General features: G+C 48.3%; 1 protein-coding gene across 1 annotated transcript; it reads left to right on the plus strand.

Annotated features, from left to right (window-relative positions):
* The first annotated feature begins 8,894 nt into the window (after positions 1–8,894).
* IL27RA (interleukin 27 receptor subunit alpha) lies at positions 8,895–26,237 on the plus strand. The gene is given in 15 exon segments (XM_082652340.1): positions 8,895–9,146; positions 9,559–9,676; positions 12,936–13,093; positions 13,176–13,333; positions 14,796–14,955; positions 15,262–15,335; positions 19,082–19,265; positions 19,361–19,549; positions 21,447–21,548; positions 21,623–21,781; positions 24,543–24,668; positions 25,037–25,130; positions 25,316–25,409; positions 25,529–25,687; positions 25,689–26,237. Coding segments are annotated over 15 exon segments (1,938 nt in total). The 5' UTR covers positions 8,895–9,046; the 3' UTR covers positions 25,752–26,237.
* The last annotated feature ends 169 nt before the right edge of the window (positions 26,238–26,406 follow it).

Below are 26,406 nucleotides of genomic sequence, written 5' to 3' on the forward strand. Positions count from 1 at the left end.
CACTGTGCCACGAGGGAAGTCCCTTAAGTGCATTTTTATGCTGCCCATGATAATGGTGGTGATGATGATGACAGTAACAATAATGATATTGGTAGCAGATAACATTTCCCAATTCTTATATATGCGTTTCCTATGGCTGCTGTAACAGTTCGCCACAATTGGGTGGCTTACAGCAGTGGAAATTTATTCGCTCACAGTTTTGCAGGCCAGAAGTCTGAAATCAAAGTGTCAGCGGAGCTGTGGCTTGCTCCCAAGGCTCTAGGGGAGGATCTTTCGTTCTCTTGCAGCTTTTGGTGGCTTCTGGCATGACTTGGCCTCTTTGGCTACATCACTCCAATCTCTGCTTCTGTCTTCACTTGGCCTTTTCTCTCCTGTCTCTGTCTATTCACACTTGTCATCGGATTTAGGGCCCACCCAGATAATCCAGGATGATCTCATTTCAGAGTCCTTAATTATATCCACAAAGATCCTTTTTTCCAAATAAGATCACGTTCACAGGTCCTGCGATGTATCACCAGGAGGTGATCACCATTCAACCCTCTGCACTTGGGTGTCATGCCCAGTGCTAAGCACTTTGCATAATTTCACCCAAGTCCTCAAACAACCCCATAAAGTAGATACGCTTATTATCTACATCTTCCCAATGAACTCATAGAGGTGCAGCGCCTTGCTCGCAGGAAGTGGGATTTGCGCTCAGCTCTGATGGGCTCAAAATTCTGATTCTGTGTGAGGCACAAAAGAAGCTTCTGGTTCTGGGACAGTCAGTTAAAGTCAAACAGTCAGGCAACAAATATTTCCTGACGTGTTTGTTCATCAGCAACCCCTGGGCCAGGATTGGGGATACGGAGAAAAGGGCAGAAGGGTACATCCGTAGAGAGTGGCCAGGAGAAGAGGCAGAGGAGGGGAACATATTATTCATCAGCCCTTTTGAAGCAGTACAGTCAGATATGACTCCTGTCTTCTGGAGCGTTGGCCTTGGCCTTGGGGGCAACCAAGGCCAGGAGTCTGTCATGAAGAAAAGGACAAAGGAATAAAGTTCAAATCCAAAAGGGATGTGTCAAGTAGACATAACATTTAAGGGGCTTCCCTGGTGGCACGGTGGATAAGAATCCGCCTGCCAATGCAGGGGACACGGATTCGAGCCCTGGTCTGGGAAGATTCCACATGCTGAGGAGCACCTAAGCCCATGCACCACAACTACTGAGCCTGAGCTCTAGAGCCCGTGTGCCACAACTACTGAGCCCATGTGCCGCAACTATTGAAGCCCGCACGCCTAGAGACCACACTTCACAACAAGAGAAGCCACCCCAATGAGAAGCCCACACACCACAATGAAGAGTAGCCCCCGATCGCCACAACTAGAGAAAGCCCTCGTGCATTAACAAAGATCCAACACAGCCAAAATAAAAATAAAAATTAAAAAATTAAAAAAAAAGAAATAACATTTAATTAAACAGCACTTACTGCATGCCACAGACTGTTTTAAGAATTTGACGCACTCATTGAATCCTCCTTGTTTTTTTTTTTTTTTTGAATCCTCCTTGTTTTACAGGTGAGGAAACCAAGGCACAGAGAGCTTAAGTGACTTGCCGAAGGTCACACAGCAGGAACTAGGCAGACATGGGATTCGAACCCCGCTCTGCCCATCACCAGAGCCCTTACTGTTGTTTTTTGTAAATTGAGGTGAAATTTAAAAATATATAATATAAATAATTAAATAGGACTGCACTTCCACTGCAGGGGGTACAGTTCCAATCCCTCACTGGGGAAGCTCCACAAGCTGCACGGTGTGGCCAAAAACAAAAAACAAAACAAATAAATAAATAAATTGAGGTGAAATTGACATATAAAATTAACCGTGGTAAAGTGAACAATTCAGTGGTATTTAGTATATTCATAATGTTGTGCAACCACCACCTCTGTCTAGATCCAAAATGTTTTCGTCACCCCAAAGACATACCGGTAGGAATTACTCCTGATTCCTCCCTCCTCCCAACCCTTGGCAACCACTAGTCTGCTTTCTGTCTCTATGGGTGTGCCTATTCCAGACATCTCCTATAAATGGAATTATCCACTATGTGACCTTTGGTGTCTGGCTTCTTTCACTCAGCATAATGCTTTCAAGGTTCATCCACATTGTATCATGTGTCATTGCTTCGTTCCTTTCTAGGCTGAGTGATATTCCATTGTATGGATGGACCATATTTTGTTTATCCAGTCATCTGTTGATGGGCATCAGGGTCGTTTCCACTTTTTGGCTATTGTGACTAGTGCTACTATGAATATGCATGTACATGTAACATTAAAATGGTCAATTTTGGGCTTCCCTGGTGATGCAGTTGTTGAGAGTCCGCCTGCCGATGCAGGGGACACAGGTTCGTACCCCGGTCCGGGAAGATCCCACATGCCGCGGAGTGGCTGGGCCCGTGAGCCATGGCCGCTGAGCCGGTGCATCCGGAGCCTGTGCTCCGCAACGGGAGAGGCCACAACAGTGAGAGGCCCGCGTACCGCAAAAAAAAAAAAAAAAGGTCAATTTTATTTCATATGAATTTTACCTCAATATATATTTTTTTTAAGTGATGCTATCAGCTGAGAAGGCCCAGAAGCAACAACATCAACTCCCACCCTCAGTAGCAATGAGCAGACTCAGCATCCAGGTCTTGGCTTCTCAATGCCACTCTCCAGTAAAGGGAACACAGGCTCCTTGGGAAAATGGCTGATACTAGGACTGGGGCAGGGGAAATGCAACATGAGCCTGGAACATCTTGTGGTGCCAGACAGTAAGGAAGTACTTAAAAAAATATATATATATATATAGAGAGAGAGAGAGAGAGAGAGAGAGAGACAGACAGACAGACAGACAGAGAGACAGAGAGACAGAGACAGAGAGAGATAGTCATGTCAAAAGAGCAGTGCCTGAAAGAAAATGCTTAGAGCAGAGACCAATTGAAAGAGCTCCCAATGGCCAAAGCTGGAACAATTTGGGTGGTGAAATAAATAATAATAGTATTGAATTTTAACCCAAAGAATAAAAATAACTATTCATGAGTCCATATTGGTATAAACAAATAATTGCACAAGTAAATAAATGGAGATGAAACAACTCTTCCTTACAGAAGAATTCCAAATAATAAATAATAGCAAATGCACACGCTCCACCAATGAATGCTAATATCAGTGGGTGGAACAGGAAACAGGATCTTTGCATAGCCTCAAAGCATCTCACTCAAAGCATTTATTAGTTAGTATAGTTTTAACATATATCCACAAATTCTTCCATACTCCTCCTCCCAGACGGTGGAGTTTAATTTCCCTGCTCTGGATGGAGGCTGGGAATGTTCTGTTTCTGGACCTGAGGGTTGGATGCAGAAGTGTGTTCAGTTTGTGAAAATTCTTCCAGGTGTCCACTGATGATCTGGGCACTTTTCTGTATGTGCCCAGATCTGTATGAACTTTGATAAAAAGTTCAATTTGTTAGAATGAAAAAAAAAAAGGAAAAAAAAAAGAAATAGACTCAGTTATGTTTCAGAGATTCAGTTATCTGTTTCAGAGATGCCCAGGTTGGTGTTAAAACTAATTCAAAGCAGGAAATTCTCTGGCGGTCCAGTGGTTAGGACTCCGAGCCTTCACTGCAGAGGGTCTGGGTTCAATCCCTGCTTGGGGAACTAAGATCGCATAAACCATGTGGCACGGTGAAAAACAAACAAACAAACAAACAAAACGAATAAAAAGCAAAGAAGTGGTGATGGCTGAAGTCAGGATGGTGGCTACCTCTGTAGGGAAGAAATTGTGACTGGGGATGCGGGGTGGGGGGGGTTGACATCTGTGGTGCTGGCACTGTCCTTCTTCTTGATCTGGGTAATGATGACATGGGTGTTTAAAAAAATCATTATTTTTTAAATTGAGCAAATTGCAATGTTTTTCACATTTTGGTGGTGTCCTGGAGCCGGCTTATACTGACTTGTGAAAACTGATTGTTACCTTTTCAGGAATTTGGCAACATCACACTGATATCACCTGGTAGCTTGAAATTGACCAGAAACCTATAACTGGTATAAATCAGGGCCTTTTTTTTTTTTTTCCCGGAGAGCCCATTGGGGTTTACTTGTTTTGTTTTGTTATTGTTTAATATTTTTAAAAATTGAAGTATAGGGGGCTTCCCTGGTGGCGCAGTGGTTAAGAATCTGCCTGCCAATGCAGGGGATATCCCTGGTCTGGGAAGATCCCACCTGCCGCGGAGCAACTAATCCCGTGTGCCACAGCTACTGAGCCCGTGCTCTAGAGCCCATGAGCCGCAACTACTGAAGCCTGCACACCTAGAGCCCCTGTGCTCTGCAGCAAGAGAAGTCACCGCAATGAAAGGCCCGCGCACCGCAACGAAGAGTAGCCCCCGCTCGCAGCAACTAGAGAAAACCCGCATGCAGTAATGAAGACCCAATGCAACCAAAAATAAATAAAATAAAATAAAATAATTATTTTTTTAAAAAATTGAAGTATAGGGACTTCCCTGGTGGTCCAGTGGCTAAGGCTCCGTACTCCCAATGCAAGGGGCCCGGGTTCGATCCTGGTCAGAGAACTAGATCCCGCATGCCACAACTAAAGATCCCGCGTGCTGCAACTAAGGCCTGGTGCAGTCAAATAAAGAAAGAAAGAAATATTTTTTAAAAATTATTTAAAAAATTGAAGCATAATTAATTTACAATGTTGTGTTAGTTTCAGGTGTATAGAACAGTGATTCAGTTATACACACATTTATATATATGTGTATATATATATATATATATATTCTTTTTCAGATTTTTTCCCTTATAGGTTATTACAAAATATTGAGTATAGTTCCCTGTGCTATACAGTAGGTCCTTGTTGGTTATCTATTTTATATATAGTAGTGTGTATATGTTAATCCCAACCTCCTAATTTATCCCTCCCCCACCCCTTTCCCCTTTGGTAATGATAAGTTTGTCTTCTGTCTGTGGGTCTATTTCTGTTTTGTAAATAAGTTCATTTGTATCCGGAAAGCCCACTGTTAAACATTGCCCAGCACACGACAGTTCCTCTCTGTATATGATATTAGTTAAACACTTAAAAATTATATTTAAAATTATGGTAACATACACATAACAGGAAATGTACCATCTTAACCATTTTAAGTGTCCAGTTCAACGACATAAAGTACATTCACATGGTCGTGCAACCATCACTACCATCCATCTCCACAACCCTTTTCATCTGCGAAACTGAAACTCTGTTCCCATAACAATTTTTTAAAAAATAAATTTACTTTATTTTTGGCTGCATTGGGTCTGTTGCTGCACGCGGGCCTTCTCTAGTTGCGGCGAGCGGGGGCTACTCTTCGTTGCGGTTCGCGGGCTTATTGCAGTGGCTTCTCTTGTTGGGGAGCATGGGCTCTAGGCGCGCGGGTTTCAGTAGTTGTGGTGCATGAGCTTAGTTGCTCTGTGGCATGTGGAATCTTCCCGGACCAGGGCTCGAACCCGTGTCCTCTGCATTGGCAGGCAGATTCCTAACCACTGCACCACCAGGGAAGTCCCAAGAGTATTTTTTAATCCTTAAAAATTTTCCCTGGGGGGAGGGATACATTTGGAGATTGGGACTGACATACACACACTACTATAAATAATATAGATAACTAATAAGAACCTACTGTATAGAACAGGGAACTCTACTCAATACTCTGTAATGGCCTATATGGGAAAATAATCTAAAAAAACAGTGGATATATGTGTATATATAACTGATTCACTTTGCTGTGCACCTGAAACTAACACAACATTGTAAATCAACTATACTCCAATAAAAATTAAAAAAAATACTTTTTCCCTTGGAGAGCATTAGCTCTGGAACCAGAGGCTCTGTTTGAACCCCAACTCCCACCTCCACTTACTAGCTGCTCTTGGGCACCTTAGGTCACTCTTCTGTTTCCTCACCTGTAACCTGGAGACAGTCTTTGTCCTAGTCTCATAGTCCAGTGGCTCTTAAAGGTGTGGTTTCTGAACAAGGACCAACTGTATAGCACAGGGAACTCTGCTCAATGTTATGTGGCAGCCTGGATGGGAGGGGAGTTTGGGGGAGAATGGATACATGTGTACGTATAGCTGAGGCCCTTTGCTGTGCACCTGAAACTATCACAACATTATGAATTGGCTATACTCCAATATAAAATAAAAAGTTAAGGGCTTCCCTGGTGGCACAGTGGTTGAGAGTCCGCCTGCCGATGCAGGGGACAAGGGTTCGTGCCCCGGTCCGGGAAGATCCCACATGCCGCAGAGCGGCTAGGCCCGTGAGCCATGGCCGCTGAGCCTGCGCGTCCGGAGCCTGTGCTCCGCAACGGGAGAGGCCACAACAGTGAGAGGCCCGCACACCATAAAAAAAAAAAAAAAAAAAAAAGTTAAAAAAAAAAAAGTGTGGTTTCTGGACCGGCAGCATTAGCATGGCCTGGAAATTTGCTGTCAATGCAGATTTTCAGACACTCTGCACATAGGGCCCAGTGATGTGTGTTTTAACAAGCCCTCCAGGAGATTCTGAGACTTGCTCAAATGAGAACTATTATCATAGGCTGTTGGGAGGATTAAATCAATTAAACAAATATACATATTTAGAGCAGTGCCTGGCCCCACAGTGCATACTGTGTAAGCACTCATTATTCTTGTTATTATGGAGAAGGCCTGGGACCCTAGCAGTATGGTGGTGATGGGGGGGCTGGCTGTGCCCTCTCTCCCGGTCTGGTGGGGGTCTGGGTTCCTGGTCTCTGCTAAGTGGAGGCCTTCTCACCTCTCTCTGTTGAAGATGACAGTGAGCTGGACCACGTCACCCCATCCCTGGTGAAAGGTTATTGCTTGGTCCGGGAAACGGGAAAGGTCAGTGCTGGAGGGGTGGAGGGGGCCGTGTGCCTGCCTCCTCTCTGCTAGTGGAGATAAAGGAGGTCACTTCGCTCCCCCATGACAGGCATGACAAGAGGGGGGAGCTAAGATGTATAAATGGGGGACCAGGAGGCGGTGGCGGCACCAACCACAGGAAGCTGCCTTGCTGTGCCGCCTCTCACATCTCAGGCAGCCCTGTCCAGCATGGCCAAACGTCCTCTGCTGCTGCTGCTGGCCATGGGGGTGCTGGCTGGGGAGCTGTGGACAGAGGCCCAGGCAGCACCCTACGGAGTGAAGCTTTGCGGCCGTGAATTCATCCGAGCAGTCATCTTCACCTGTGGGGGCTCCTGGTGGAGACGGTCAGACATCCTGGCCTACGAAGCTATGGGTGAGGCTGGGGAGGTGCTGTGTGTGTGTTAGGGGCATTGACAGGACACAAGATGGGTCCAAGGAGCCAGGGACAGAGGTGAGATGAGGGGCTGGGGCAGGAGAGTCCCTCCTCCACCACATGCAGCTGGGGAGATGGGCCAGGCCCTCAAAGCTGTGTCAAGGCTGGGGGAGCCGTATAGGGGAGGGGCAGCAAGCCATCCACACCAGCTAAAAGTCTGCTTCTACTTGGGAGCCCTGTGCCCTGCATTAGGCAAGGCTGCTCTTTGCACAACACTGGGAGGTGCCTTTCAGAAGCCGAAACTAACGTGCTTTCCAAGCCTTCAGGGAAGGGAGTGTGAGGGATGTGGTGAGTACAAGGCTAGATTTGCCACCTAGTAGGTGACCCTCCTACCAAGTTGCTTTCCTCCCCTGATCCTCTTTATCTGCAAAAGGGAGGCACAGCCCCTGTATCTTGCAGGTTTGTTAAGCGGCAAAATTCAGTGAAAACAGATTAGGACAAAGTTGAGTGCCTACCATGTGCCAGACACTATTCTAAGTTTTTTTTTTTTTAAATGGGTATTAATTAAATCATCTACTCTGTATAAAACCCTGGAAGGTAGGAGTTATTATTATCCCCGTTTTGCCAACAAGGAAACGGAAGCTGAGAGATGATAATGGGATTGGTGCTCAGTCAGTTCAGCTCCCAAACACATGTTCTTAACCATCAGGTCCTCAGTAAATAAATAGTAGGGGAAAAGATATGACAGAAGAGGAAAGTCAAGCTCAATGAGGTTGAGTAAGCTGCCCATCAAAGCGGGAACCCAGGCCTGAATGGAATCAAAATCTTTATTCAGGAGGCTGAGTCACAAGAACAGAGAAGTACCTGGACCAGCCAGGAGCCTGGACTCTGGGTTTGACAGATGAAATCAGCAGCCTCTGCTAGAAGGGGAACTGGGCAGCCAGGGAGCACCAGGGTGAATGCCCCAGCCCTGCCATCCACCTAACCGGTATCCAGCTGGGCACCTGTTTCTGGCCCCTCATGCATTCATTCATCAGCGAGTCTCAGAGGTCAGGCACTGTGGACTTGGACAGAGTCCCCCCACCCAATCCTGACCTTTGAGCAGCCTGCCTATCCTGACCCTACCCTGACCCTGACCTCTCCGCAGCCCATATCATGCCTTTCCTGTCCTATACCGTCTCCTGCTGCAAAGGATGCCCATACTCTACCCAACCTGGCCACACTGAGACCCTTACCCAAACTGTGACTCTCTCCTGTCCCAACTGTGACCACTGTCCCCTTGCCAGCCCCAATTATACCACCACCCCATTCCAGCCTTTGCCCGCTCCCGTCCCCCTGTCGGCCAGCCCCTCTTCCTCCGACCTCGCCTGCTGGGGGTTCTAAAGCTGCGGACCCCAGGGTTGGTGGAGGGACCCCTGGGTTCCCTTCATATCCTGGGGTGGGAAGCTCAGTGGGGAGAACGGATCAGAACCTTCTCCAACCCCAAAGATAAAAAGTTCCAAAGGACTCGGCATCCTGTTGGGGGAGGGGAGGGGCAGGTGTCTGCGGAGCTCGGCCACGCCTCAGCGCCGCCCACCCCCTACTACCCCTCCTCAGCCCCCGCGAGGGACTTTCCGGTGCAGCGGAGGGGCGGGGAGCCGAAGCGCAAGGTGCGGAGGCGGCTGGGAGGGGCGGCTCCGCTTCCCTTTGCTGTTCGGGCGCTGGACCCCGAGAGACAAGCGGGCGGCGCTGCAGCGCTGGGCCTGGCAGGGCCGGGCCGGACTGGGGGCGCGGGGACGCCATGCGGGGAACCCAGGCCGCTCCCTTCCCGCCGTGGCGGCGGCCGAAGCTGGTTTTGCTGCCTCTGTTGATGCTGCTGTTCTGCAGGACTCGGCCCCAGGGTGAGTTACGGAGCGAACTCGTGTCGGCGCTCTGCCGCCGCGCTCCGCGGAAACGCATATCCTCCAGGGTGAACCGCAATTTTTTGGAATGAATGACAAAGGTCCGGATGCCACTCTGCTCCCCCCCGGGACAGGGACCGGGCGATGAGAGGAGTTGGGGAATGGGCGGCAGCGAGGTGGGAGCCAGGGTCCGGGGTTGGGCGGGGGTAGGGGAAAGGGCTCTTCGGGTGGTAACAGGATGTAGCTGGTAGAGGGAGGGGAGGAGTTATGCCCGAAGCCTGGGGAGCGGTGCCCAACGCCCCCTTCCTGCTGATCACTTCCGTAAGGGGTAGGGGGAGTTCAAGTTCTGGGGTGTGAGGGCGGCTGGGGGAATTGACCCCCTTCCCTCGGACCCTCCCTCCTCCCTCTCCAGGCAGCCCTGGGCCATTGCAGTGCTATGGATTTGGACCCTTGGGCGACTTGAACTGCTCATGGGAGCCTCTTGGGGACCTGGGAGCCCCTTCCACGCTGTACCTCCAGAGCCAGAAGTAGTGAGTACAATGGAGTGATTTGGGGAAACAGAGGCTTTGGAAGAGTGACCACTCAGGTTCTAGACTTCTCAGGTTGAGAGGACCCATTAGTCCTGCCCACCCGCACCCCCCAGCCCTGCCCCACTCTCAAGCCCTTCACTTCCAGGTTCCCTCATTTCCTTGCTGTGTTACCCTGGACCAGTCACTTTCCCTCTCTGAGCCTCTGTTTCTTCTTCTATCAAGTAGTGATAATAATGGAACCTGCCTCTCAAGGCTGGTTCTGAGAATTCAATGAGTTAGGCACTTGGGAAAGAAAATGCTTAATGATTAGAAGCTGTTTTTATTGCTGTGTGACCTTAGGCAAATAGCTTAACCTCTCTGAGCATATGAAAAGATCATTTGGTCTGGTGCCAGGGATGCAGCAGTGAAAGAGACACAGAAAGCCTTGTGGAGCCCACATTCTGAGGGGGTGACTGATGTTGCTTCACAATGAATCACACCTGGAAACACAAATTCATTTCAAATTTGGCTAAGTGAGAGGAGAGGGAAAGGAACATTTGAAGATGGGAACTGGGATGGGAGGCTGGTCTTTTTTTTTTTTTAACGATGGTAAAATACACATAAAATTTACCACTTTTTCTCAGCCTTTTTTAAGTGTACAGTTCAGTGGAATTAAGTACAGTCACGTTGTGCAACCATCACCACCACCCATGTCCAGAAGAGGGGCGGGGGCTAGGGTTTTAAATTGGTAGAGGATGAGGGAGTAAGAGAAGGTCTTCCCCTTTTTTTTTAACGAGGTGAAATTCACATAACATGAAATTAACCATTTGCCAGTGAACGGTTCAGTGGCATTGAGTACATTCACAATGTTGTGCAACCAGTGCCTCTATCTAGTTCCGAAACATGTCCATCACCCCAAAACGAAGTTCCATCCCCAACAGCGGTCACTTCCCATTCCCTGACAACTACTAATCTACTTTCTGTCTCTGAGTTTGCCTGTTCTGGACATTTCACATAAATGGGATCATATGTGGTCTTTTGTATCTGGCATGTGGTCTTTTGTATCTGGCTTCTTTCACTTAGCATGTTTCTCAGGTTCATTTATGTCGTAGCGAATCAGAACTTCGTTCCTTTTTGTGGCTGAACAATATTCCACTGTATGGATATACTACGTTCATCCACTCATCTGTTGATGGACATTTGGGTTGTTTCCACCGTTGGGCAATTGCAATTGGGCGATCGTGACTAGCACTGCTTTGAACATAATGTATACACGTTTTTGAGTCCTGTTTTCAGTTCTTTGGGGTATATGCCTAGGAGTAAGATGGCTGGGGCATATGGCAGTTCTGTGTTTAACTTTTTGAGGAACCACCTAACTGTTTTCTGCAACAGCTATGCCGTTTTATGTTCCTACTAGCAACATAACATAACACATGTGTTTTTGTTGTTTTTTTCTGAAGGCCTTGATTTGAACCTTTGAAATCCAACCCTTCGGGATGTCCTCAACTCCTCTCTCTCTCTCTGTCACCCACAGCAGGCCTTGCCGGCTCTACCTTCTACATTATGCAGAATCTGGCACTCCTCACTTCCTCAGCACCCACCATAGTCCAGTTCCATCATCGCTGGCCTGGACCGTGCGGTCACCTCCTCCCTGGACTCGGTTTCCACCCTTAGCCCCACAGTCTGTTCTCCACCACAGCATCCAGGAAACACCTGTGAACTTCGGTTTTATTTTTTTTTTTAATATTTCTTTCTTTCTTTATTTGGCTGTTCTGGGTTTTAGTTGCAGCATGTGGGATCTTCGTTGCGGCATGCGGGATCTAGTTCCCTGACCAGGGATCGAACCCGGGCCCCCTGAATTGGGAGCACGGAGTCTTTATTTTATTTTTTTTTATTTTATTTTTGGCTGCGTTGGGTCTTCATTGCTGTGCACCGGCTTTCTCTAGTTGTGGCGATTGGGGGCTACTCTTCTTTGCGGTGCGTGGGCTTCTCATCGCAGTGGCTTCTCTTGTTGCGGAGCACAGGCTCTAGGCGCGCAGTATTCAGTAGTTGTGGCACACAAGCTCAGTATTTGTGGCTCACGGGCTTAGTTGCTCTGCGGGGCATGTGGGATCTTAACGGACCAGGCCTGGAACCCCTGTCCCCTGCATCGGCAGGCGGATTCTTAACCACTGGACCACCAGGGAAGTCCCGCACCTGTGAACTTCTGAATCAGGGCATGTCCCTCCCCAGCTCACAGCCCTCCAGGGCTCCCACCTCACTCAGGGTAAAAGCCGAAATCCTTCCTGCAGCCCATCAGGCCCTGTATAATCTGCCTGTCACCTCCCTGCCCTCACCTCCTCCCACTTGCTCGCTCACTCACTCTACCCCAGAGGACAAGCCTCCTCCTCACTGTTCTTCGTAAAACACCAGGCACAGTTTGGCCACAGGACCTTTGCACCAGCTGCTCCCTCTTCCTAAAATGCTCTTCCCGAGGTATTGCGTTGTTCCACACCGCATCCTTCAGGCCTTTATTCAAATGTCTCATCAGAGAGCTTTCCTGACCACCTTTCCTAAAATAGCACTGTCACTCTTCATCTTATCATCACACTGAATCCCTCTCACCCTGCTTTATTGTTCTCTGTATCGCTTATACCACCATCAGTTATATATTTATGAGTTTCTCATTTGCCTCCCCCACTGGAACACCAGCTCCGGATAGTGGATCCTTGCCTGCTTTGGTCGTAGTCCTATTCCCAGCTTCTACAACAGAAGTATATATTTGCTGAGTGAACAGTTGCGTAGATGTCAATGTGCGTATACGTAATAGGTGCTCAGTAAACAAAATAACCAATGCTCATGTAACATGTATCGTGTCCCTGACACTTGCTGTTCTAAATGCGGTCCATTTCTCATCTCATTGTTCCCCTCCCCATTCAGCCCTTTCAGCAAGCACTTTTAAAAAAAGACATTTATTTATTTGGCTGTGCCAGGTCTTAGTTGCGGCACGCTCGTTGGGACACGCGGGATCTAGTTCCCTAACCAGGGATCGAACCGTGGTCATTGGGAGCACCGAGTCTGAACCACTGGACCACCAGGGAAGTCCCTCAGGAGGCAATTTTATCACCCTCGTTTTGTAGATGAGGAACCTGAGGCACAGAGAAGTTAAGTTGCTTGCTCAGGTCACACAGCTCTGAAGAAGGAGAACTGGGATTTGAGCCCAGGCAGAAAATATGTTATCATTACGGCTCTGGGCCCAGCCCACCGTATGCTGCCCCGATTCTCGCATCTCTCCTCACAGCCATTCCAACAAAACCTGGACAGTGGCAGTGCCCACTGGGCAGAGCCGGGTGACCATTCCACGGGAACAGCTCACCACGTCTGACGAACTCCTTGTCTGGGTGGCCAGGGCAGGCCAACCTCTCTGGCCCCCAGTCTTCGTGAACCTCGAAACCCGAAGTAACAGGCGGGAGTGGGGGTTTGCTATGTGTGGGGTGGGTGGTCTTGGAGGCCCTGGCTCAATGCACCTCCCCTTCCTCAGTGAAGCCGGATGCCCCCCAACTGTACCCTGATGTGGACTTCTCAGAGGATGACCCCCTAGAGGCCACTGTCCAATGGGCCCCTCCTATGTGGCCACCCCATAAGGTCTTGGTCTGCCAGTTCTACTACCGAAGGTGCCAGGAGATGGCCTGGATGCTGGTGAGTGTCAGGGACCCTTTTCCCCCACCCTACTCTGGGCGGGGCCCGGGACATCATTCCCAAATCAGACACCTAGCTCAGAGCTCATTCCTCAGCTGGCCCTGGAGTCTGTCCACATTCCTCACAGAAGGCCTGTACATGCATCTCGTTCAGTTAAAAAATGTTCCCCCAAGATAATCTATAAATTCCATGCAGTCCCAATCCAAATTCCACTTGGAATTTTTTTTTTTTTTTTTTTGGCCACGCCGCGAGGTTGTGCTTGCGGGATCTTAGTTCCTCGACCAGGGATTGAACCCGGGCCCTCGGTAGTGAAAGCAAGGAGTCCTAACCACTGGACCTCCAGGGAATTCCTTCCACTTGGAATTTTTGAGAAACTCGGTAAACTTCCTCTAACATTTTTGTGAATGAATAAAAATCCTCAAATAGCTTACCTTAACCTTAAAATAAGAGGTTAACAGCAGACACTTAGCATCTACTGTGTGCTGTCTATTGAATCCTTACAAGAACTCTTTGAGGTAGATGTGTTTTATGCCTACCCATTTTACAGGTGATGAACAGAGCCTGGTTTTCAGTAAACGATCAAAAGTAATAAAAGCAGCTCACATTTCTGAGCACCTGCCACACGTCAGGGCCCAAGCTAAGCAATCTTGATGAGTACCAACCTCCCTATATAGTAGATGCTTTTAAGATCTCTATTTTATAGTTGGGGAAGCTGAACCTCAGAGAGGTTAAACAACTTTCCCAAGTTCACACAGCAAAAAAAATGGAAGACAACTCCAGTGCAATGGGACCCCAGGAGTTGGGGAGCCTGCCCATGCACTTTAAGAGCACAGCACCAAAGTTGCAAGTATTTTTCATCTCATATCTCATTGGCCAGAACTTAGTCACATGGTCTCACCTGATTGCAAGGGAGACTGGGAAATGTAGTCTTTATTCTTGACACACGTTCCTGACAGATACTCAAGGGTTCTATTTCCAAAGGAAGAAGGGGAGAATGGATATTGGGGATAACCCACTGTTTCAGTTACAGCTTTTCATGCAAAACACTACAATATAGAGCAGAGTTGTTGTCACTATGAATATTCATGCAATTCAGAGCAATGCTCAGATGCAGTCTTTGCAATCTAACTGCCTGGGTATGAATCTCAGCTCCAGAACTCACCAGCTATGTGACCTTGGGTATGTCACTTCCCCGCTCTTGGCTTCAGTTTTCCTCATCTGTAAAATGAGAAGAATATTAATAATAGAATTTACCACCTACTGCTATACCTGGCACAGAGGATAATCAACTTGTCTCTTTTTTCCAGGGATTGTCCCAATTTTAAAACCAAAAGCCCTGTGTCCTAGGAACCCACTTGATCCCAGGCAAAGCAGGACAGTATTGGTCATGCTATTGACATATAAGGCCAGGTACTTTCAATTCAATCTTCAGCCTCATCATTCTCCCCTGTCTCTCCCCCAGCTGGAACCTGAAGTGAAATCCATACCCCTGACCCCTGTTGATATCCAGGACCTGGAGCTAGCCACTGGCTATGAGGTATCTGGCCGCTGTCACGTGGAGGAAGAAGAGGATCTGTGGAGCGAGTGGAGCCCCATTCTGTCCTTCCAGACGCCACCCTCTGGTGAGGATCTCTGGGCTTACCCCTACACCCTCAGCCCCTCTCCTGGAAGTCTGGCCAATCATGCCATTCTTATTTGTCATATTTTATAGTTGGGAAAGCTGAACCTCAGAGAGGTTAAGCAACTTTCCTAAGCTCACACAGCAAAAAAAAAAATTGAAGACAACTCCAGCGCAGTGGGACCCCAGGAGTCGGGGAGCCTGCCCTTGCACTTTAAGAGCACAACCCCAGAGTTGCATGTATCTTTCATCTCATATCTCATTGGCTAGAACTTAGTCACATGGTCTCTCCTTTTTTCATCCTTTCCAGCTCCAAAAGATGTGTGGATATCAGGGAACATCTGTGGGGCACCAGGCGGACAGGAACCCCTGCTTCTGTGGAAGGTGAGTTGTGAGGACCATGTCTCTGCACGTGTCAGGAAACCCCAAATAACAGTGACGTAGAGGACTTCCCTGGTGGTCCAGTGGCTAAGGCTCCGTACTCCCAGTGCAGGGGGCCCGGGTTTGATCCCTGGTCGGGGAACTAGATCCCACATGCTGCAGCTAAAGATCCCACATACTGCAACTAAAAGATTCCTCATGCCACAACGAAGATCTTGCGTGCTGCAACTAAGACCCAACACAGCCAAATAAATAAAATAAATAAGTATTAAAAAACCAAAAAACAATGTTGTAGGGAGTTCCCTGGTGGTCCTGTGGTTAGGACTCTGGGCTTTCTCTGCCGAGAGCCTGGGTTCAGTGCCTGGTTGGGAATGAAAATCCTGCTGAGCAGTGGGGCAAAAAAAAACAAACCAACCAAGAAAACAAAAAAACAAGCCAAACCAAAAAACCCCCCCCAAAACAATGATGTAAACAAGACGAAGGTTACTATGCTGCCCTCTTGAGGTTGCTTCAGGGCTTCAAGGAGGGGATGCTCAGAGAGGTCCTGGCATAGTGCTGGGTGCAGAGAAAGACTCCACCAATGTTGGCTGAATCTAGGAGATCTGAGCTGAGACATGAAGATGGGTACAAGTGTTCCAGTCGGGGGGACACCAGGTGCAAAGATTTAGAAGCAAGACTAGGCTCAGCTCCACAAAATACAGCAGAATATGCGAAGGACTTTGATGCTAGTATTAAAGGGCATTGTGAGATGACAGACAAGAGTGAAACAGTCCTCACTGATGCAAATCTGCTGAGCACCTACCGTGTTCCAGACATTTCAAGGCCCTGGCTCACAGTAAATATGGCAAGAGACAAAACAACAGGGCTCATACTTTCTTGGGCCACACAATCTAATATCACTAACTTTAACCATGCATAATACTTACAGAGCTCTTATTATGTGCCAGGTCCTCGCCTCCAACACTTATTTACATTCACTAACTTTACAGATGAGAAAATGAGACATAGAGAGGCTACCCCAAACCAAACAACAGCTATGTGGCAGAGCTGAGGTTCTCTGGCTTTCAAACCTTAATTCACAGTTTCAGTGCCTCTTTTATTTTTTTTTTAATTCATTTTTTTTCTTACTTTTTTGGCCATGCTGCACGACATGTGGGATCTTAGTTCCCCAACCGGGGATCAAACCTGTGCCCCCTGCATTGGAAGTGCAGAGTCTTAACCACTGGACTGCCAGGGACGTCCCTCGTGCCTCTATTTTATAACACATACTTTGTAATGCCCCCTTACTATACTGAAATGAAATACATAGCTAATATAACCCATATATACATATATTTTAAAATGTGTATAATACAGTGTATTGTATTATAGCATACTGTGTAGAGTGTATTGTAATATTCAGTAGAAAATAAAGGGGAAATAAGGCTACTACATAATGGCAAAATATTCAGTTCACCAGTATGATATGAATAGTAAATCTGTATGTACCTCATAACGTGGCTTTAAAATACATAAAGTAAAAATCGAGGGACTTCCCTGGTGGCGCAGTGGTTGGGAGTCCGCCTGCCGATGCAGGGGACGCGGGTTCGCGCCCCGGTCCGGGAGGATCCCATATGCCGCGGAGCGGCTGGGCCCGTGAGCCATGGCCGCTGAGCCTGCGCGTCCGGAGCCTGTGCTCCGCAACGGGAGAGGCCCGCATACCGCAAAAAAAAAAAAAAAAATCGATAGAACTACAAGGAGAACTCCATAGAGTCCACAACCGTTGTGGGAGATTTTAACATACCCCTCTAAGTAATTTCATAACAAGCAGATGGAAAAACAAGTCAAGATCCAGAGAATCTGAACATATGCATAACAAACAACCTAATGGACTCACATAGGAAACATCAGAACATGCATTCTTTCCGAAAGCCAACAGGACATTTACCCAAATCATCCACATGCTAGGCTATTGAGCTGGTTTCCAAGGACTTCAAAGGGATGAGGTGATGCTGGGCACATTGAAAAATTCTCTGATCAGAACACAGATTGTGCTGGAAATAGATAATAAAAAGTGCTTAGAAAGTCCCCGTATGTTCTGAATATTTCAAAATTCAGTGAATGTTAAAACCAGATCCCAAAAGTTTTCGTATTTATACATCAAAATGTGTTTGGTTCTAGGATCAGTTAAAATTATTAGACAGGGTTTTTCATCTATAGAAGTCTCCAGTTGGGATGACCTTCAAAAGTTACAAGGGACGTGGGACAATTTTTTTATTTCTAGGAGAGGGTAGTGTCCCTGGCTCTTGCCCATCAAATACCAATCATTGAGGCAACCAAATATTCTCACAAGTTTCCCCAAAGCACTCTGGAGGGTACTATCCTCTTTGCTATGCGTAATTACTCCTCTATACAACAGTGGGAATTTTGCAGTCCCTGAGAACTGCACAAGACAGACTAAGGTAAGGTGAGGGAAGACAGGGTCATATAAGTGCATGGTCAGATCCTGCCTGTCGTTAGTTAAAATCTTTTTTATTTATTTATTTATTTTACTTATATTTTTGGCTGCATTGGGTCTTCGTTGCTGCACGCGGGCTTTCTCTAGTTGCGGCGAGCAGGGACTACTCTTCGTTGTGGTGCGCGGGCTTCTCATTGCAGTGGCTCCTCTTGTTGCAGAGCATGGGCTCTAGGCGCACGGGCTTCAGTAGTTGTGGCACGCAGGCTCAGTAGTTGTGGCTCACGGGCTTAGTTGCTCCGTGGCATGTGGGATCTTCCCGGACCAGGGCTTGAACCCATGTCCCCTGCATTGGCAGGTGGATTCTTAACCACTGTGCCACCAGGGAAGTCCTAGTTAAAATCTTGATAATTTGTTTGTCATGGTTTTTCTTTTTTGCATTAATTTTTTTTAATTAAAAAAAATTTTTTTTGACCACGCCGAGCCTCACGGGGGATCTTAGTTCCCCGACCAGGGATCAAACCCATGCCCCCTGCATTGGAAGCGCAGAGACTTAACCACTGGACTGCCAGGGAAATCCCTGCATTAATTTTTTTTTTTTTTTTTTTTTTTTTTTGTGGTACTTGGGCCTCTCACTGTTGTGGCCTCTCCCATTGCGGAGCACAGGCTCCGGACCCGCAGGCTCAGCGGCCATGGCTCACAGGCCCAGCCGCTCCGCGGCATGTGGGATCTTCCCAGACCGGGGCACGAACCCGTGTCCCCTGCATCGGCAGGCGGACTCTCAACCACTGCGCCACCAGGGAAGCCCCCTGCATTAATTTTGATTGATTAAAATATTGCGTACAGCAGGGTCCTACTGTATAGCACAGGGAACTATATTCAATACCCTGGATAAACCATAATGGAAAAGAATATGAAAAAGAATGTACACATATGTATAACTGAGTCACTTTGCTGTACAGCAGTAATTAACACAACATTGTAATTCAACTATACTTCAACTACAACTATACTGAAAAATAAAAAAAAATTTTTTTAAATATTGCATTAAAATATAATTCATCTTGATTGAATTTTTGGTATCCTCTTGTTTTGTCACCAAGGTGAGTGCCTCACTCACCTCACCCTAGTTCTGGCCCAGGAGCTGTATTCTAATTCCACCTCTGCCACTGAGCCACTCTTGAGACTCGGTTTCTTCATCTTAGAGTGAAACAAAAACATTTCACAGACTGGTTTGTCAGGTGACCTCACTGAGAAGCACAGTATGTGCCTGATAAATGGGAGATATTAACCACTTCTTCCCCTCATCCCTCAGGCCTCGGGACACTGCGTGCAGGTGAGCTACAGAGTCTGGTTCCAGATTAAAGATCAGGAGGTGATCCAGGAGGAGACCTCATGTTGCAACATCTCCATCCCCACTCAAGCGGAGTGGGCTGGGGTGTCCGCCATCAACGCCACAAGCTGGGAGCCTCCTACCAACCTCTCTTTGGCCTGCTTGGGTAAGAGGCTGTGAGCTTCCTCTGAGCAATGCTCTGGAGGTGCAAGAGGGGACTTCCCGAGTGGACAGCTGAGATTTCTCCTCCTTATCCTCTAGGTCCAGGCTTTGCCCCTCGTGGTGTGGTGGTCAGCATCATCCCTGTAAGCTCGGATCTGCTGGTGACTTGGCAACAGGGGTCCGGGGGGCTGCAGGAGCATGTGGTGGACTGGGCTCGAGATGGTGACCCCCTGGAGGATCTCAACTGGGTCTGGCTTCCTCCTGGAAACCTCAGTGCTGTGTTGCCAGGTGAGGCCCCAGGACACCTGGGTTCCCATTTCAGCTGTTGGAGAGTGGACTGATGGCTGGATTTGCAGAAGAGAGTGTTCAAGTATCATTAATTCGTGCAAGAAATATTCATTGACTACCTACTGTGTGCCAGGCCATGTTCTAGACAATGGTACACAGTGATGGTCACTGATGCGTATTGGCATTTACCATAAGCATTAAATCATACAAACTTCCTTATAAAGTAGGTTTCTGCTATTATCATACAGAGAAAGAAAAAGGCCCAGAGAGGTTAAGCAACTCACCTGAGGCCATACAGCAAGTATGTGGTAGAACCAGGATTTGAACGACATAGTCGGGCTCCTGAAGCTAAACCCTGAACCATCACCCTACTGTCCTCTCAGCAGCATCCCCACCCTCATCCCCACCAACATCTCCATCCTCATCTTGTAGGGCAGGCACCCAATGAAACAAAAAACAAGTACATCTGTAATGTAATTGGGGCAAAGTAAATCAGGGTAAGGGAGAGGAGGGAGGATAGCTATGTCAGAAAAAAAAGGTAGGAAAGGTCTCTCTGGGAAAGTGCCATTTGAACTAAGATCTGAAGGAGGCGAGACAGAGAGCCATGAGGATGTCTAAGGGAAAAGCAAGAGGGAACAAACAGTGCAAAGGCCCTGGGGCAGGATTGTGCCTGATGTGTTAGAGCAGCAGTGAGGAGGCCAGTGTGGCTGGAGTGGAATGAGCAAGGGGGAAAGTGGGAGGAGGTGAGGGCAGGGAGGTGATGGGGCAGAGTGTGCAAAGCCTTGTGGGTCATGCGGAGAACTTTGGCTTTTGCTCTGAGTCAGGTGGGAGCCACAGAGGGTTCTGTGCAGAGGAAGGGTGTGTCCTGACTCAGGTGCTTACAGGCGCCCCCTGGCTGCTGTGGGAAGAACAGACTGGGAGGGCAAGGGTTGGAGGTAAGAGACCCAGGAGAAGGGACTGTGTATGTCCAGGTGGGACATGGTGGGAACTGGACCAGGTGGGGACCAAGGAAGGGAGAGAAGCAGGCAGATTCTTGTTGGGGAGTCTTAGAGCAGAATTTGGGGGACCCGTTTGGATATGTTGCACCTCATGTGCTCATCCAAGTGGAATTGTCCATGGGACTATCAGATACTCAAGTCTCAGGTCTAGCAATAAGTTCTAGGCGGAGATTTAACACTGGGGAGTCTGTCCTTGGTGTAAAGAACTTGAGAGAGTGTGAGAAGGTGTTGAGCGAGAGATATAGCACAGAGTCCCAAGACCCATGAGTATATATGGACAAAAGAAGAGGAGCCCCAATTCTGGAAAATTCCCAGTTGGGGAAGCCCATATGGCAGCATTAGGTTTTGAGAAGGGATTTCAGGAGCCTTACTTACTGTAATGAGCGGTGTCAGGGCCCCACTCATAGTCCAGCATTTGACTATCTCCCAGCCTCTGGCACCTGCATTCCTGGCCTGAGGGCTTTTTCTGATCTGAAGCATTTTGCCTGCCTGGACAGCTGGAAGTGCCGGGGAATCAAAGCCCCTCAGAAGCGGCCCTCTACCAATGACTGATGTTGGTTGATGGATAAATACCCCAGCTCCCACCCTCCTCGGGTGGGACGGTGCTCAGGATCATGCTCTCTGCTGCCACATAGAGTTCGCCAGCAGGACTGAGCCTTGGTTGGCCATGTTGGGAACTTGTTCTCTAACACATATTTACTGGGTGACTCTCCTTCCCTGCTTCACTTCCCCACTGCCCTATTGGTGTTTTCTGGGGTTGCCTCCCAGATCAGTTACATTTATTCAAATTCTTATATCAAGGTGTCCTTCTGGGGACACAAATGAAGATTCCTACAAAATAAGAAATGAGTCGGGAAGGGGAGCCAACTCTAACTGGTCTTTGCTCCTCCCCCACTCAGGGGATTTCGAAGGAGGGGTGCCCTACCAAATCACGGTGACAGCAGTCTCTCCTTGGGGCTTGGCCCCTGCCCCCTCCGTCTGGAAGTTCAGAGAGGAACTAGGTAAGTGGTGGGGCTGGAGGATGGAGGGTCCTGGAACCCTGGCAGAACTTGACCCGCTGACTTTCTCTCACCAGTACCCCTGGCAGGGCCAGTGCTTTGGCGACTCCAGGATAGCCCCCCAGGGACCCCTGCTGTAGCGTGGGGAGAGGTCCCAAGGCACCAACTTCGGGGCCATCTCACCCACTACACCCTGTGTGCACAGAGTGGGACCAGGCCTTCTGTCTGCATGAATGGTGAGCTCCACTGCCGCCTGCCCCTGTTCCCAGCCCCCACAAGACCCACCCATCAGCCTACCCCTCCCCTTACCCCCAGATGGGCCCCTTTGGCTCCCTCTCAGCCCCTGGGAGAACACACACTATCATGGGTTCCCTAGTGGATAATAACCCCGGTGGCTATCAACGTAATAGACTGTCATTTGGCTATTAAAAAAGGAGACTCCGATCTATATTTATTGACATTGAAAGATGCCTGTCATATCTTATTAAGTGAAAAAGATAAAAGGATTGTAAAACTTTGTGGGGTTCCGTTTTTGTAAAATAAACCCAGCACTGAGTGAAGCAGAGGCACAAATATGAAAAGAAATTCCCCCACAATGTCAATAGGGACTGTAGGATTACATATGATTTTTTTTTTTTTTTTTTTTTTTTGCGGTATGCGGGCCTCTCACTGTTGTGGCCTCTCCCGTTGCGGAGCACAGACTCCGGACGCGCAGGCTCAGCAGCCATGGCTCACGGGCCCAGCCGCTCCGCGGCATGTGGGATCCTCCCGGACCAGGGCCCGAACCCGTGTCCCCTGCATCGGCAGGCGGACTCTCAACCACTGCGCCACCAGGGAAGCCCACAAATTCCTTTTTAAAATACCTTTTTTACCCTTTCCACTCCAGTTTTATTGAGATGTAATTGACAGCATCACCGTGTAAGTTTAAGGTATACAGTGTAACGGTTTGGCTTACGAATATTGTGAAATGATTCCCATAAGTTTAGTTAACATCCATCATCTCATATAGATACAATAAAAAGAAAGAGCAGAACAATAATAAAAATTAAAAATATCCTTTTTTTCTAATTACCAAAGTTATCTGTTCTTTTTTTAAAAACTGACACATTGAAGTATACTCAAGTATATCGTCATTCTCATCATTTCACTGATACGGACAATGCAGCTTCCATATTTTGCCATGTGTACGTTAACATAGAGATAGGAGTTGTGCTTTTTGAAAATTTTAAACTTCTTTATTATAGAAAATTTCAAGCACAAACAAAAGTTGGAAAAAGGGCTTCCCTGGTGGCGCAGTGGTTGAGAGTCCGCCTGTCGATGCAGGGGACACGGGTTCGGGCCCCGGTCCGGGAAGATCCCACATTCCGCGGAGCGGCTGGGCCCGTGAGCCATGGCCGCTGAGCCTGCGCGTCCAGAGCCTGTGCTCCGCAACGGGAGAGGCCACAACAGTGTGAGGCCCGCATATCACAAAAAAAAAAAAAAAAAAAAGTTGGAAAAACAGTATAACAAATCCTTGTGTACCCACCATCCAGTTTCAATGGTTTTCTGCATTTTATCAATCATGTTTCAATTTATCCCCCCCCTTTTTTTTTCTAGAGCCTTTGGCATCATTTCACCCCTAAATAATTTGGTACTTCAGCATTTGTCTCTAACCGATAAAGCCTTTTTTTTTAACATAGATACTTTGCCATGATTGCACCTTGCACAAGTATATAGATATCCTTAGGTTAAAAATCATATATATTTATGTGTACATGTACCTATAATTAAAAGAGGACTATGTTATAGGCCCCTGAAGCTTATGAACGTGATGTTTTGCAACTTTCTTTTTCTCACCCGATTTCACTTGGACACCTTTCTGTGGCAGTATATCTTGATCTGTATTCATGTCTCCTGTAATCCTATAACAAACCAAAAAGCTGCTTCCTCTCTTGGCTTAAAAACCAAAAAGGGCAATTCAGTTAAAAAGTAAACAAAAACAGTTCCGGGAGATGCAAATGTATTCCCCTCGTCTGGGGTGAATTTCCCTTCACTGGATTCTGTGCAGGTGAGGGATATGATACTCATGCATCCTTTTATTTATGCAAATATACAGTCGACCCTTGAACAGCAGGTTCGAACTGCGCAGGTCCAGTTATACATGACTTTTTTCAATAGTAAATAGTACAGTACTATCTGCGTTTGGTTGAATCTGCAAATGTGGAACTGGGCATCCAGAGGAACCACAGATAAGGAGGGTGGACTATAAATTATACTGTACTTAGATTTTTTAAAGAGTGGAGGGTCGGCACCCCTAACCTCTGCATTGTTCAAAGGTCAACTGTATATCTTTTTTTTTTTGGTTTCGTTGGGTCTTTGTTGCTGCACGCGGGCTTTCTCTAGTTGCGGCGAGCGGGGGCTACTCTTTGTTGCGGTGCACGGGCTTCTCATTGTGGTGGCTTCTCTTGTTGCGGAGCGTGGGCTCTAGGCGTGCAGGCTCAGTAGTTGTGGCGCACAGGCTTAGTTGCTCCACGGCATGTGGGATCTTCCCGGACCAGGGCTTGAACCGGGGCTTGAACCCGTGTCCCCTGCGTTGGCAGGCGGATTCTAAACCACTGTGCCACCAGGTTAAGTCCCCTGTATATCATTTTTGAGTGCTTTTTATGTGCAGGCGCTGATCCAGGTGCTGGGAATATGGCCCTCGTGGAGCTAACTTTCTAATGGGGGACATGAAGGTATAGACAAATAAGGTCTAAGCAGTGTGTCAGATGGTGATAAGTGGTGGATGGAGAATAAAGCAAGGAAGATGAGTGGTGAAGCAGGCGCTATTTTACTGGCGGGGCGGGGGCGGTCAGGGAAGGCCTCACTGAGAAGGTGACCTTGCAGCAAAGAGCTGAAGGAGATGAGGAAGGAGCCATGTGGATATCTGGGGGAGAGTGTTGCAGACAGCATGGCACGTGCAAAGGTCCTGAGATGGGACTTGACTGCCTCCCCAACCGCTCTGGGTGTGTCCTTCAGTGAGTGGCAGCACCCGGACCATCACCCTGCCCGACCTTCACTGGGGTACCTGTGAGCTGTGGGTGACCGCGTCCACCATCGCAGGACAGGGCCCACCGGGTCCAAGCCTCCGCTTTCACCTACCAGGTATGGGCCTGGGGCAGGACTGCCATGGGAGGGGTCCCGGAGAGAGGGGCATTGGAGGGCGTTATGTAATCATTACTGAACTTCAGGGGGTGGACATGTAGACTTCGGGATGTTGACGATGCTAAATACTGCTGTGGATTATCAAGCAATGTGTGTCTGACCCTTTCACCCCATCCCTGACCTTGACCTTTTCACAAGCCCCACTCCCACCCCAAGATTTCCCCCACCCTTAGCCCCTACCCATTCATAGGCCCTGCCCTTTTATCCACCTCCCTGACCTATTCCCAGCTCCACCCATGAGCCTTACCTGACCCCTCCCCACCTCCCTGGTGTCCAGATGTTCTTCTGCCCCTCCCCCCTCCCTCCAGATAACACCCTGAAATGGAAAGTTCTGCCAGTTGTCCTTCTCGTATGGGGTTTGCTCCTGACGGGCTGTGGCGTGAGCTTAGCTACCTCTGGAAGGTGAGGCTGTCAGACACATGGGTCTCTGCCCAGGTTGGGAGGACAGCTGGACATTAGCTGAGCTTGGGGAGAGATGTGGTAAGGGGATGATGCTTCAGGGCTCTGTGACGTTCCTGGACCCTACGATCTGGGCATGGGTGTCTAGCCGCCTGGATTCCCTGCCCTGACTCTTACCTGCTTGCCAGGTGCGTCCACCTGCGGCACAAGGTACTACCCCACTGGGTCTGGGAGAAGGTTCCTGATCCTGCCAACAGTAGTTTCAGCCTGCCCCACATGAAGGTGAGCAGAAAGCTGGGCTCATCAGGGCCCTTTGGGGGATTGGGGAAACCTCAGACAGTGGGGAGTAGGTGAGAATTGGCGGGTATGAGGGGAGGAATCTCAGCCTCTTCTCTTCCCAGGAGGTGCCCCAGGCCCAGCCCCCTGGGGACTTGCCCATCCTGGAAGTGGAGGAGATAGAGCAGGTACCGATTATGGAAGCCCCCCAGGCCTCAGCCCCACTGGACTCTGGATATGAGAAACACTTCCTGCCCACACCCGAGGAGCTGGGCTTTCTGGGCCACACCCCAGGTTCCAGGTTACGGACTGAACCAACCCCAGGAGGGGAGAGGGGTGCTCATTTGACAGATGAAGACACTGAGGCTCAAGGAAGCTGAGTCACTTGCTTGAGGACACCCAGCCAAGGAAGAGCTGAGATTGAAGGACCCCTACAGAAAAGGGCCTGGTCCTACAGGGAATATACGGATGGATGAGGGAGCAAACAAAAATACATAAAATCCAGAGTGGCGGGTGCCTTCCCAAATCTGTCCTGCTGCTATAACAGAACTGTAGTTGGGTACACTCCCAGCCTCCCTTGCAGCTGGGTGCAGCCACAGACTGAGTTCTTATGAGTGGAACATAAGCAGAAGTGACATGTGCCTCCAGTGGGTCTGCGTGGGGGCTCTTCCACATTCCCTTCCCTTTCCCATGAGCTGGAGCATTGATGTGCCCTGTGATCCAGCTTTGGCCACACCCAAGGTGAAGGCGGAGCAAGAAATGGAAAGGAACCCGAGTTCCTGAGTGATTGCCTGGATCAGAAGTGCCCAGAGAAATAAATTCTTTCTGTTTTGATAGCTACTGTAGCTTGAGGTCTTTTTGTTACAGCAGCCATATCTACACTCTCACTGATTCATAATCTTTGATTCTAGCAGAGTGAAGCCCTCCACTTCCCACCAGGAGACGGTGAGGTGGCTCTGTGCCAACAACAGACACACTCACACTGTCCAAATGCTCAACATTT

Source organism: Grampus griseus (genome assembly GCF_964374135.1).
Source record: "Grampus griseus genome assembly, chromosome: 3".
NCBI lineage: Eukaryota > Metazoa > Chordata > Mammalia > Artiodactyla > Delphinidae > Grampus > Grampus griseus.